At 33.8% G+C, this 14,779-nt stretch overlaps 2 protein-coding genes across 10 annotated transcripts in view; one reads left to right on the forward strand and one right to left on the reverse strand.

The window, feature by feature from the left end:
• The first annotated feature begins 2,621 nt into the window (after nt 1-2,621).
• Nucleotides 2,622-6,750, forward strand: LOC116339989. The gene is made up of 4 exons (XM_031766097.1): nt 2,622-2,631; nt 2,903-3,274; nt 3,386-3,520; nt 3,677-6,750. Exons 1-4 carry the CDS (start codon nt 2,622-2,624, stop codon nt 6,748-6,750), a joined length of 3,591 nt encoding a protein of 1,196 aa, XP_031621957.1.
• Nucleotides 6,751-13,311: 6,561 nt separating this feature from the next.
• LOC116339987 (protein Gawky) overlaps nt 13,312-14,779 on the reverse strand; it is a 30,193-nt gene continuing 28,725 nt past the window's right edge. For all 9 annotated transcript variants that reach the window (XM_031766093.1, XM_031766088.1, XM_031766096.1 and 6 more), the window contains one exon: nt 13,312-14,536. In XM_031766093.1, coding sequence (XP_031621953.1) covers nt 14,388-14,536 — 149 coding nt within the window. In that variant the 3' untranslated portion in view covers nt 13,312-14,387. The remainder of the gene's footprint in view (nt 14,537-14,779) is intronic.

Genomic DNA, 14,779 nt, shown 5'->3' on the forward strand with positions numbered 1-14,779 from the left:
AAAAAGAGATAGAAACAGGACGATATTTATGTCACGCACTATACGTTGTACGTTGTACGTCGTACGTTGTACGTCGTACGCAAAATTTGTTAGCAAGATTGCGCTCATAGTAGAAACTTAATTCAAAATCTGACTTTACAGGATGATTGGGGGCCCCGAGGAATAGAAATCATTAGCTTTTGAGCGACTTTGGTCGATGGAAAAAAATTTCATGCCTGTAGTGATACCTATGAAGAAGAGTCCAATTTTCGTCCAAAAGTCATACTTAATGTAGACTTAAACACTCAAAAATATGTATTGGGGGTTTTTTTGGCACGAGAAAACCGAATCCGAGGTTAGTTTTGAGATACAATCAATTTTCGATACAGTTTCCTTAAAAAAAATCACAAAAAAATTGCATTTTTGTATGGGAGCCATGCCTGTATGCTACTTTAATGACGTGAAACTTTGCACAGACTATTTTTTACACAACAAAATAACATTCTGAAAGTTTGAAGAGATTTCAATCAAAATTAGGGGTACCTCCCATACAACATTTTCAACTTTTGGCTCAAAAACGAATATTTCGCATGGGAGGTACTCTTAATTTTGGTTGAAATTTCTCCAAACCCTCCGAATGTTATTTTTTTGTGAAAAAACAACCTGTGCAAAGTTTCACACCATTAAGGTAGCATACAGACATGGCTCCCATACAAAAATCCAAATTTTTTGTGACTTTAGTTATGAAAAGTGTTTCAAAAATAATTTCTATGGCAAAATTAACGTCAGACATATTTTTTTGAATGTCATTGAAAAATGATTCCATTGCTTAAAAAAAGAAACGTTTGTGGTGTACTGCGGTTAAACAGTGCGGAAAAGTTCGTCTTACGTTCGTAAGACCATTTATTATGTTGGTACTCCTGATATTATCTCCATTTATTACACGTGAAGTAGTATACTGGCTAACATTTTGGCATTGTTCTTTAGCAAAACTTCAGACAATATTTAAGGCCTATAGGTTCTCACGGATGAAAATCTAAGAGGGGGTCCCAGCCGACAATCGATGAGGGGTCCTCGACCGAAAAAAATCTCTCGGCAAAAACCCTAACACTTGGAAAAATGTAATCACGGAAATCGTGGTTTTAGGTTGAAGATTCACCGAATCAAAATGTATTCTTTAAAACTACCATGTAGACCAATAAAACTTCAAAAAAAAAAAACGATAGTATAAAAAAGCCTTTGAAATTGAAAATCTAAATCTTACGAACAAATAAAAAAATAAACAATTTTTTAGGAAAGAAATTTGCGTAATTTAATTTAAAACTCTGTTGAAGATCACAGCGGACGGCAGTTCGCGCGAGTGACGATACCACCTTAGTGTGTTGAAAAGTCGACTTGCTATATATTATTTCATCGAATTCAGGCATAATTCAGCCCATTATCACTTTTTTGACTTAAATCTATTTTAGTCAAATTAATTCGTTTTTAGCCAAATTAATTCATTTTTAGTCCTTTTTAGTCGTATAAATTTGGCTAAAATCGAATGTACTTGAATATAATTAACTAAAATCGTATTTGAATGAAAACGACTAAAAACGGCCAAACACGAATTAATTTGACAAAAAACGAATTAATTTGGATAAAAACGATTTAAGTCAAATAAATACGATTAGACTGAAAAAAAAGAAAAAAAAACAAGACCAAACCAATAGCTCTGCATTTCATGCAGTGCTAAAAATGACGCACAGTGAAATCAATAAAACTATTTGCTTGATTAGTGCCCAAAATCCTTTGAACAATCCATTTTTAGCAAATGCGGCAGTCAACATGATGTTTGGGATCTATTCTAGATAAATCACTAGAATTGTTCGGAACGAACAGATTTAACTTAAAATGTTTAGTTTGGTAACACCATCTCTTGGTGAGCTACGCAATAAATGGCCAAGCCTCTTGGCATCTTTGCACACCCGTCCGATGTTGCTGTCAGTCGGTGCGGTGTGCTCGCACCACTTTCAATAAATTTAGTTTTACTTTGAACATTCAACTAGTCGAGATTCATTTATTGGTCCTTCGAATCTAATTGAGAATCGATTTGCAATTAAAATTCTTGGAATTTTAGTGGGCACGCACACCATAGTGTGGCTTTAAAGGTCATTTAATTTTGCAAATTCATTCCAAGTTTTCATGTTTGTATGCACCCCATAGTGTTACAAACAGCGATTTTTGTGCATTTTTTCGAAAAAAAAAAAAAAGTTGTGTGCACACCACAGTGCGCGACAAACTTAGCCTTTTTTGTTCATTTTGGCAACATAACTGTACACCGTATACAGGTGATTGTGCTGCAATTGCGCAGTTTCGAACTTGGTAATTTTTTGTGTTCGAGAGAGCACACACCACAGTGTGACAGACCGTGAATTTTTCAGCACAAAGTGGATTATTCTAATTATCATCGGCTTTGAGATATTTTTCTATCAATTAAATAGTCGAAATTGAGATCAAGACTTAAAGTACGGTATCTTTGAAACATTTTTTATTGCGTGAGACTTTTCATTTTTTATTGCGTCATTACAAGTGCATGAACACCATAGTTCGGTGTCATTGGTTCGTTTTTATTTTGTTTTTGGACAAATTATTACATTAAAATGGGCAAAGGTAAGCGTCGCACAGAACGGAATTCGATTGATATTCTGGAAATAAATGACACAAGCGTTGAAGACGCTCTTTCAAATGAAATCGCCGGCGAAGCAAATGACAGAAAGAAAAAAAGAGAGGTTAAAAATTATGATGCCAAGCACATGTGTATTGTTGGTTTGGAAAGAATACTTTCTGTGGTGTATGGTGATGATTTTGAATCGCTCCCATTGTCAACTTTAAATAGCCAACTAAAATTGGTTAGTATGTATTATCAACACTTTTTTTGAAGAGTCGACCAAATCGCAAGTTTTGTCAGCAAAGGACATCATTGAACACCAAAAATTGATGGATAAAGTAGATGGTTTGCATTCATCGCTAAATGGTTTGTTAGAAAAAAGAATCAATGAATTGACAACCGCAGATATCTCGTACCAGTCGAATAGCACAATGCATACAACTGCTCCGCATGTTCAAGATCAAGGTGTCAAGGTCAAGAAGATGGAAATTGAAAAGTTTAGCGGCAAAGACAATGATTGGCCACAGTTCAAAGCACAATTTGAGGAATGTTTTCATCGTCGAACGGATATGACCGACTCAACAAAGTTTTATCATTTGATGGCTCATCTGGCACCACAGTCAGAGGCTTACAATACGGTTAACGGTATGAATTTGCATTATGAACAAGCTTGGGCAAAGTTGTGTGATGCATATGACAATGAGAGGAAAATTGTGAACAGCATTATTTTATCATTTATTGACATGCCGTGTGTAGAGACACCATCTAGGTCGGCGTTAATTGCGCTGATTAATAAAACGAATAATTTGTTATATTCTTTGCCAAAATATAATATTCGTGTCGAACATTGGGATCCAATTTTAGTACCGTTATTAATTCGAAAAATGGATGGTGAGTCAATTCGTTTATGGTCATTAGAACGAGATCAAAAAGCTATTGCAAAGGTACAACCATTGCTGAAATTCATTTGAAAACGAGCTGACAGTATGGATTCAGATTTTGCAGTTAGAATTGAAAAAACCAGTCATTTTTATTCGTCATTTCAAGGTCATTCAAGTCAAAGTGGACCTGTTTCAAGTCGAGGACATTTCAGAGGTCCAGAATCTGCATCGAATACACCGGCGATAACAGCTATGCCGGCAACTTCACAACAGTCGAATTATAAGCATGATCCAAGTAAGATTAAGAAGAAGCGTGCATGTTTTCATTGTAACGGTTTGCATAAGCTATATGATTGCCGGTCTTTTGAAAGAATGTCGGTTGATCTAAGAGAGCAGCGTTTACAAAGCTTGAATATTTGTGTGAAATGTTTGCGCAGAGGTCATTCAAAGGACACCTGTAGTATTTCTGATTGTAGAATTTGTGGACAGCCTCATAATAAGTTATTATGCCCTCAGCAACAAAAACCAGCAACGGTGTTAACCTTGGTACAATCATCGCCGGCTACGGATATTGATGCATCATTAATTGCGACGTTGAGAGTGTTAGCGTCAGATAAATTTGGCAAAGAAGTTAAGGTCAGAGCGATGGCTGATGGTGGATCACACATGTGTATGATTTCACGGCGTTTACAGCAGCTATTAGATCTTGAGCAAAGAAAATTGTCTGTGCCAATGGAGGGTGCCGGCCGATGTGGTATAGACTCAAAAACTTTTGTTGATTTGAAAATTTCACCAGCGGACGGCGGTTCGAGTACTGGTGAATGGATTAGAGCTGGTGTTATGAGTGTAGTTTCGGGTAAATTAACACCAACTCAGTTCGATATTTTGGACTGGAATCATTTGGATGGCTTGCCATTAGCAGATGAGACATTTAATATGCCCGATGATATTGATATTTTGTTAAGCGTAGAATTTATGGCACGCATTCAAGGTAACAAAATTATAAGAGATCATAACAATTCGAATCGTCCAGTGGTGGGCTGCACTACATTTGGCTGGATTGTTTATGGAGCATTACCATCAAGTCAAAGGTTTGCTTCTTTGTCGCATCTTGCAATCGCTGATTGTCAACGCATCCCCGACAATTTGGAAAGATTGTGGAGGGTTGATGCTGTGAAAGAAAAATCGCTTCTCACGTCCGAGGAAGCGCGTTGTGAGCAAATTTTCAGCGAAACTATAAAGCGAGCTGAAGACGGTCGGTATTCAGTTGCGATGCCAATTATGGACAATCCGCCTAAATTGGGCAATTCATTGCGTGCAGCCATAGCACGTCAATTACAAAATGAGAGACGATTTCGCAAAGGTCCAAAGTTAAAAGAGAATTACATCAAGGATATTCGCCAATTCATTGATTTGGACCATATGGAGTTGGTTCCGCTGAATGAGATAGATAAAGAGGATGTCTATTACATACCGCATCATGCTGCAAATTCAAGTAAATTTCGAGTTGTTTTTGACGGTTCTGTTAAGACTACAACGGGTGTATCTCTCAATGATATTTTATTAAATGGACCTCGTTGTCAAGATGATTTGAATATAATTATTATGCGATTTCGTAAATATGGTGTTGCATTAACAACGGACATTACCAAGATGTATCGTCAAGTCTTGGTACCAGAAAATCAACGTGATTATTTGCGAATTGTTTGGCGCGAAAATGAGAATGAACCACTACGGCATTATCGAATGAAAAGGCAAACATATGGTTTAAAATCAAGTGCATATTGTTGTGTCGCCACTTTGAGGTATTGTGCTTTGGAACATCGACAAAAGTATCCATTAGCGTCAAAAGCAGTGTTGAATTCGTTCTACGTCGATGATGGTACTTTGTGCGCAGATACTGATTTTGATGCGGAGAATTTGTATCGAGAGTTGAATCAGATGTTGATGAGTTGTGGTTTTCCATTGGCAAAATGGGCCACAAATAGTGCACACATGAGGTCGGTACTTGGTGTTACCGCCGGCGCAGTAAGTTCAGTAAATTTTGATCTTTGTGATGAAAGTTCAATTCTTGGTTTGAAATGGTCAATTGCGGATGATGCATTCCGTTATAATTACACTAATTTATCGGATCTGCCACCTACAAAACGAAATATAGTGTCAGCGATTGCGAAGTTATATGATCCTATTGGGTGGTTGGCACCAATTGTAATTTTGGGTGAAATTCTGATACAGGATGTGTGGAAGAGCAAAGTTGAATGGGACACCATAGTACCATTAGAACTTAAGAATCGTTGGAATGATTTAAAAAGAACGATGATTGATGTTAATAAAATTACTGTGCCACGGTGGATTGGACTTTCACCAGAGAAATCCATTGAAATTCATGGTTTTTCAGACGCGTCGAACAGTGCATATGGAATGACTTTCTACGCCAGAGTAGAAAGTGGAATTACGATTGAATGTAATCTGATAACATCGAAAACTCGCGTTGCACCGCTAAAGGGAATGACTATACCACGTATGGAGTTGTGTGGAGCATTGATGATGGCACACATGTGTCAACAAATCTGTAGCATTCATGATGTGCCAATGAGTAAATTGACTCTTTGGACAGATTCAAGCATAGTCATACATTGGTTGTCAAAGTGTCCATCTGGCTTAAAGGCGTTTGTTGGTAATCGTGTTGCCGAAGCCCAAGAATGTACAAAGGGAGCGCAATGGAAGCATGTACGTACGAATGATAACCCTGCTGATTTAGCCTCGCGAGGCTTATTTGCGAGTGAGTTAGTTGGAAATTCGCTTTGGTTCCATGGACCGCACTGGTTGTCGAAACCACATTCAGATTGGCCAGTTGGCAGTTTTACCATTGATCAACGTGTTAAAGAGGCTACAGTAGCTGAGTCAAGAGCAGTTCAGGCATGTGCTATTATTCGAGTTGAAACTGTGCCGCGAATTGAAGTTACAGTAAATGATGTAACAACAGAAATGTTGTTGGATCATTGTAGTTCGATGATGAGGTTGGTTCGTGTTACTGCTAGAGTTTTGGCTTTCATAAGAAAGATAAGAACCAAAGAGAAAGTCTGTTCAACGTTCATTGCCCATGCCGATTACTTGGAGGCTCAAGCAATTTGGATCAAATATCATCAACAAAAATATTTCGCCGGAGATATTGAGCTACTCAAAAATGGTAAAAGTTTATCGCGTGATTCAATAATAGTGAAGATGTCACCTTTGTGATGATGGTTTGTTGCGTGTTGATGGTGATGGTTTGTTGCGTGTTGGTGGCCGTATAAAGCGTTCTATGATGCCTTTTGATACGAAGCATCCGATAATATTGCATCATGATTGTAGATTTTCACATCTATTGGTGGTAGAAGCGCATCGACGTACCTTACATGGCGGCACTCAGTTATGCATGCAGTATATTAGACAACGGTTTTGGATGATCGGTGTTCGTAAAGCAGTTAAGAAAGTTTCGCTCAAGTGTATGCCCTGTTTTCGCCAAAGAAAAGAAGTGGCTGACCAGTTGATGGGCGATTTACCGAGTGTAAGGGTTATTTCAGGTCATCCTTTCGAATCAGTTGGTGTTGATTACTGTGGACCTGTCATGGTAAAGGAACGTTCTGGCCGTTGCAAGAAGTTATACAAAGCATATGTTGCTGTGTTTGTTTGTATGAAAACAAAAGCGGTTCATCTCGACTTGGTGACTGACCTTACAACTGATGCATTCATGGCTTGTTTGACGCGTTTGGTTTCGTTGCGCGGGAGCATCCGTGAAATATTTAGCGACAATGCCACTACATTTCACGGGGCAGCGAATGAGCAGAGAGAGATTTTCATGCATTGGAAGGGTTTGTCTTTGTCTGAAAGTCTACAATTGTTACAAGTGAAATGGACTTTCATCACACCTTTGTCGCCGTCACAGGGAGGTTTATGGGAACGAAATGTGCGTAGCGCCAAACATCATCTCCGTCGAGTTATTGGGACTCAGGTCTTGACATACGAAGAATTTGTGACCATACTTGCTCAAGTGTCCGCTTGTTTGAATAGCCGACCTTTGGTTACTTTGGATGACGATGTGAATTCGTGTCAAGCCTTGACACCTGCACATTTGGTTCTGCATAGGCAGTTAATTGGTCCAGCCCAGTTTGATTACACTGAGATCCCGGATAATCGACTACAGCGTTGGAGATTGATTCAGAAAATGTCCCAGCAATTTTGGCAACGTTGGTGCCGAGAAGTTATAACAGCTCAGATTGAGCGAAGTAAGTGGTTTTTGGCAAAGAAGAACATTATGCCAGGCGCAATGGTCTTGGTCAGACAACATGCCACCAACTCATTGGCCTTTGGGACGCATTACCCAAGTGTATCCAGGCGAAGACGGACATGTGTGAAATGTAGAAGTCAGAGTGAGAAATGCAGTTTATCGTCGAGCTGTTTCAAAGATTGCAGTCATTCCGACCAACGATTATGATGATATTTAAAGAGTTTTTAGATTTATTAAGACACATTTTTCATTGACTTTTCTTATTAAGTTTTCCTTTTATGTTATCTTTGATTAATTTTGAAAAATAATGATTTGTTGAACGAGTAACATATCACCGGTACAGACACTTCAGCTTTTTGTGCCGGGAGTATGTTCGGAACGAACAGATTTAACTTAAAATGTTTAGTTTGGTAACACCATCTCTTGGTGAGCTACGCAATGAATGGCCAAGCCTCTTGGTATCTTTGTACACCCGTCCGATATTGCTGTCAGTCGGTGCGGTGTGCTCGCACCACTTTCAATAAATTTAGTTTTACTTTGAACATTCAACTAGTCGAGTTTCATTTAAGAATATTACAGTCTTTTAAAGCGATATCTTTGATTTTTTTTTATCCATTTCTTCAAAAATTTCCTTTTTTGAGTTGTTCATTTCCTCCACCTGTATGAGTACATCCGAAATCAACAGAAAATTTCTCTGGTAGATAGAAGACAGTCCGAACAATACCACCAAAAATATTTTTGACAAAAATTGATGTTTATTTCACAAATCGAATTCAAAATTTTTGCATTTTAAGAAAAAATCTAGAGATTGGTCTCTTTCAAACTATGTAACTTTTGGGTCCGTGAATGGATTTGGTTAAAACTTATTATCAGTTTGATTCAAGAGACACCTTTCATTCAAAAAGTCACGTGACTATCAAATAGCCTGGTATATTAGCATGAACTGCATATTCAAATAAAAGTAAACGAATAATTAATAGTTTTAGAAATGTTGTATTATGAGATTTTGGTCATAAAAACAAATTATTCAGGAAGATGAAAACAACTATAAAACAAAGCTGTGTCAAAATTGTACGAGATTCGGAAATATTTTCAACGTTAATCGTTCAGAAATGTTGTTTATATAAACAATATACTTAAATTAGTCTCTTTTTCTACGTTCTGAACATTTGTTTCGGAATTGTATTGTAGAATCGCGGCACTGATGTTGGTAAAAAAATGAAAAAAAAAATCAAATAATTTTTGGGTATTTATTCATAATTTCTAAGTTATAGCACGATCTTAATTTTGTTCATAATTGTTGCCTTTCACAACATATTCTATACGAATTTGTTTTATTCGAAATGTTCCATTCGAATGATAATACAAATATTATATCTATGTAATCTATTTAAATACATAAGTTTGTTTATGTTTTTTGGGAGGATAAGGAGGGGATTTAAATCCATGATTGAACAACAAGACTAAGTTAAATATATTATTATTATTAATTATTATTATTATTAATTATTATTATTATTAATTATAATAAATTTTATTCGATGTCTCGGTGGTAACCGGAGTCGTGGAAGAGGCACAAAATCTGCCCGCGAAAAATAAAAAGAGAAAATCTCGTTTAACGCTATTATTCGTGTGGTTCCCGGCATGCATGGATGTTATCCCTTGTATAATTCGTTTTAAATGGTAAAGCTCATGCGAGTGTTTATGTTAGTGTATCGTATCTATGTGTGTATTTGTGTTTTTGAGTGTGTGATTGGACATCAGTGGTCAATAATGTTCGTATTTCATTTCAAAACAGGTACGCAAAATTATCATAAAGCAGTTTAAAAAAAAATACACACATTTGCGATATTTTCATTGCCATTGTCCCTATGGATTTCACATTTTTAATTTATTTTATATTTCTTTTTTTTCGAAGATGTAGAAAAAAAACTAGGGAACTGAAATTGAAAACTGCATGAAAATATAATAAAATTTAAAATTACATTTTCATCGGATGAGAAATTTTGTTACATTTTAGATTATATGCCATTTAGCGGCACAAATATTCATTGCGGACGTTAATTATTAGAGAAGTCAGATTCATTTCATTTCTTGACTGGATCACAATGCGATTATATAAACTATGAATATTGATTGACTTAGCGAATTGTGCGATACAAACAAATAAGAAAACATACAATTCAAATTAAGAATGATCATGATCAACGTCAAAAACGAAATTAAAATGGAAACAAACTAATTCACGTAATTATATTTTATTTTTGCTTCTTTCGTTTACAATATCAAGTCCACTTCGTTTGTGGAAAAGGCAATCGAAATTGAAGTCGATTTGAAAATCGTGCTCTTTGTTTAAATCCATCCGTTTACAAGTAAATCGTTATCCATGTGATATACAATTATAGCTTCAAATTATAAGCGTTTTTTATCACTCAATGAATTTTCTTTCATTTGTCAGTTTTTGCTTATGTTTTTATTTTGGCAGGAACCACACCGGCACAAACGGTCTAACATCTTTTGGTAATGTAATTTTCGACTTGAATCTGTTAACTTTCCGAAGATGATATGAATAACAACGCTTTATGGGGCGACAGAAAAGAGAGATAATGGATGATAACAAGAGAAATGGAATCATTAAAAAAAATATTTGTACGATATTCTCACACCCACGTCCCAACATACATGAATATAAAGGTCTGATGATTAATGAACAAATTGAGCAAATGTTTATCTAATGTTTATACTATTCGAATTGTTATATTTTGATAATGTGAAATGATCTGACTGTTCCTATAAATAATATGATTCGTTATTTCTGCGTACGAAAAATAAATCGTTTTTATATTTTACGCTAGGAGACCTTATTAAGGTTTTTTTTGAAATAGAATTTAATTTATAAGTCTTTTGTATTATAGGTTGATCTATCCAATTGTTTTCTTTTTTTTCTCTTTACAAAAGTATAAGTCTTTCCATTTGATTCTATCCTTCACCCTCTCTCTTTCAATCGCTTTTGTTATTTGGCGTTGTAAATCGTGGTTTCTAAATAACATATTTTGATTGCATATAACTAAGGATGTTTGCCGTTCTAGTTTTGCCGGAATTCAAAGAAATGCAGCAGAAAAGGAAATTTGCTATCTTTTTATACAACTTTCGAGATGAGTATAAATGTCTATCTCGTAAAAAATCAACGAGGAAACTGTTAAAGAAAGAAATTAAAATTTGGAGTTGTGTCTATAGACTATGTCGGTTATAAACAACAAGATTTGAGTGTACTTAAACATTCATATTTTAAATTTCATTTGAAATGGCAAAACGGAGTTGCGCCTATGATTCATTTGTGATTATCATAATATTTTCGGTTTTTTTTCCCCATTTTTGGCTCATGCTAAACGCGAAATATTATCCATTAAATATTTTCTCTTCCCTATAAATTCTAATTTTAATATCATCCATGTTAAATGGAGGTGAGGATTTTTTTTGTTGCATTTATTTATTTTGTTTATATTTATAATAATAAAGATCATTACTGTACATAATCTTAAGCGCATTATCAGGAGTTTTATATTCATTGTGGATGTTTTTTTTTATTCATTTGTGTTTCACTCTTTTCTTTTGTTAAATTTAAATCACAAAAATGCATTTTTCATTTTATCATTTTAAATGAACTCATCTCTGTCTAAGGCCTTTGCTTTGACAGCGATCTATGTCTCATTATTGTTATTTCCTGACATCTAATGGTTCTTTTTTCTAGAATTGAGAACAATCGTACTTATCGTTTTTTTTTTTTTTCAGTTTGATCATATATCGTTCAGTTGGTAAATGCACGATTTTGGGCTGTTGACAATTTCATTTAACTGTATGTGTCCTTAATCTGATTGAGAAATAATAATGATTAAAACAAACTTTCCATCAATCCGTTTGTATATTCATTATTATTGTTTTTGTGTAATTGTTAAAAATATAATGTTAAGTAAAAAAGAACTAACCATTGAACGAGTATTGGCATCAACATACACTGCGCGCATATGTATATTTGCCTGCGAACCTGATTCCTTTGAAGAGGAATGTTTCTTTTATTAGTTTTTTTTCATATTTTTTTTGTTTTATGAATTATTGCCGTGGTATTTCATTACTCTGTATTTTGTATAATAGAATTGTCTAAAACTAGAATGTTTTTTAATTTTACTTTTAAACTTCGGTTCGGAGATATTTGTAGAATGAAATCGGTGTTCGTTTAAAGGTTTGATGTTACATTTGCTAAACTTCTTATGTGCTAATGATTCCTAAAACTAATTTAAATTTCATATATTTTGGTCAATATATTCCTTTGCTTTTAATTTTCTCTGCTTTTTTTGTTGTTAGTCGTTGAAATTTTAATCAAAGTCATTTAACCGTTAAATATCACTCGTGTTAAGCAGCTTATGATCGATTTCCCAAAATTCAAAATTTTCAAACTTTATGAATTATCTACCAAATGAAAAATTAATTTTTTAAACAAATTACATAAACCTAGCAAATTGTTGATAAAAAAACCAAAACCGCACAATAATACAGTAGACGTGAAATGTGCTAAAAATTGACTCATTTTCACATCAATTGATTTACAATTATTATTGCATTAGAAGATTTTTTTGTAATTAAATAGATGATTATTGTAATTTTATTTTTGTCTTTAGTCCATCTTGTGACCGTTTTCCATTTTGGCTTTCAATAATATAAAATCTATACTTATCCATCAATTTTTGATTAAATAATTAATTTAATTTATTAATTTTAAGGTTAAGATTATAGGCAAACACAAAATTGTTGTTTATTGAAATATTAAAAAAAAAATAAAGGAAAAAATTGTGAATCAAAGACTGAGAAACAACACGGTTGTAAAATTAAACACGTAAATGAAAATTAAATAAACAAAAGAATACTAACAAGCTAATATATAGAAAATGGTTTCGTTTTGTTGTTGTTGTTGTTGTATTTCTAAAATAAAAATTCTTTTCATTATGTTTCTACTAAATACTTAAAGCATTATTGATGTGTGTATGCGTGTCAGTGTGGAATTGGTTTTAGATGTTTAGCAATGTTATTTGTTTTTTTTTAACTTTACAATTTTTCATGACTGAAAGTTTTTTTTTAATTTTTAAAAGCAATAAACATAGTGTCAATCAAAAGTTTAGCACATCTATTCAAGTGAAGTTGAATGTTGTTTTAGGTTTGTTAGCAGATAGACTCTTAACGACGTATTGATTTTATGAATCGGGAATACTTGCTGCCATTTAATATTTTATATTAAACTGCAATTGTGTATAGTTCTTTGTTTTTGAAGACTTCATAAAATAATGATTAAAATGTCAAACATCCTACATGTATATATAAACTAGATTCCAAACTGGATACTTGTTTTTGCACGTTTTCTAAGCTTTACACAGTTTATTTTCATCATATTTCGAAACGAAAGAAGTGTGAAGTGTGCTACTGTTATAATCATAGACTTAGATAAATATTTTGTGTTAAGTATAAAAAACGATGTGAAGAACTTGGGTAAGTTTCTTTTAATTGTTCTATGTCAATAACTTAAACTCAAATAATTGTTAGAACCATTTTGCTTAAAAAAGAGCAATTTGAGTTGCCATAATACAGAAATATATTCTTCGATACATTTTCATTTTGTTATTATCATCATGTGCTTTCTTACAAATTGTATTAACTGCTTACTACAAATTTTATACTTTACGTCAATCAATTCGAAAATTCAATTCAATTCCGTCGAAATGAAAACAGTTTCTGCGTCGCCACTTTGCTTGGCAATTTGATCTGTTTTTTTTTTTAACTTGGTGAAACTTGTTTGAATCCCATTTATGCGCCGTCATCGATCAAGATTATATCACAAATGGACACTCGCAAAATTGCCTCCAGTTTTAACAAATTTGAATTAAATTTCTTCATATTCAATAATCAACATGCAGTTAATGTTGTTTGTTTCTTTTTCAAAAATTCTAGAGTAAACAAATATAGAATATATAATAGAGTGGTTTTGTGTATATGCGCCTTCATCTCTATTATTACGATCGTTACAATTATTTTTTAGATTTTTGTTGTATTTTTTGTTTCAATTAATTCTAAAAAATAACATAATAAAACAAGACAATTTTTTTAGTTTGGCTTAGTTTGCCCTTTGAAGGTCTCTCATTTTTGATAATGCGTTCAAGTTTTTTTTCATTTTTTTCATGTTTTTTTTTTTTTGTAAAATTCGATCATTATGTAAATTATTATATGTTGTGTGAGTTATTTTGTGTATGTTATTTTTTATATCGCATCGTTAAAATATTCGTTATCTATAATTCTAGCAATAGTAAGGATATTATTTGTTTCATTTTGTGATGCTTAATTAAAAATATTACGTGAAACTTACAATCTAAGGGCATAGAGATATATGTATTTTAGCATGTCATACCATGTTGTATATAGAATATATATGTATAATTACTAAAAATTGTTAATTCATTTTGTTGCTGTTGTTGTTGCTGTTATTTTTCTTAAATAATTTTTATTTTTTTATCAATTGTACACCGTGTTTCTACTCGCTTTTTGTTTTTCGCATTGCTACAGCCTAATTTAATTCATTGCCAAGTAAATTTTCAGGTAAAAGTGAAGACGGAGTACCACGTTCAGTCGAAGTAGCATCTAATCCGGTCCAAAAGTTTCCAGCTGGATTAGTACTAGGCCATACTACTGAACCAGCTCCCCAAGTATCTGAGCCTGAAAAATTAAAATAAATTTTTAAATTGATTGAAAGCAATACAATAAAAAGCAGATTTGCGGCGTCATATTTATCATTTTCGGAGCCCCGAGCAAATTTTAAAAAAATCTTTCGATTTCCTAGGGATTTTGGAGCTAAATTTTCCAACGCAATCGATTTTGGCTGAGTGTAATGAAAAACTTCTTTTTATTGGGGGTTTTTGTTGAGAAGAGTTTCTTTCATTTCTGCTAGGGTTTTTGAGC

This window comes from Contarinia nasturtii, unplaced genomic scaffold (assembly GCF_009176525.2).
Source record: "Contarinia nasturtii isolate CC-2019 unplaced genomic scaffold, AAFC_CNas_1.1 Cnas_scaffold_596, whole genome shotgun sequence".
NCBI lineage: Eukaryota > Metazoa > Arthropoda > Insecta > Diptera > Cecidomyiidae > Contarinia > Contarinia nasturtii.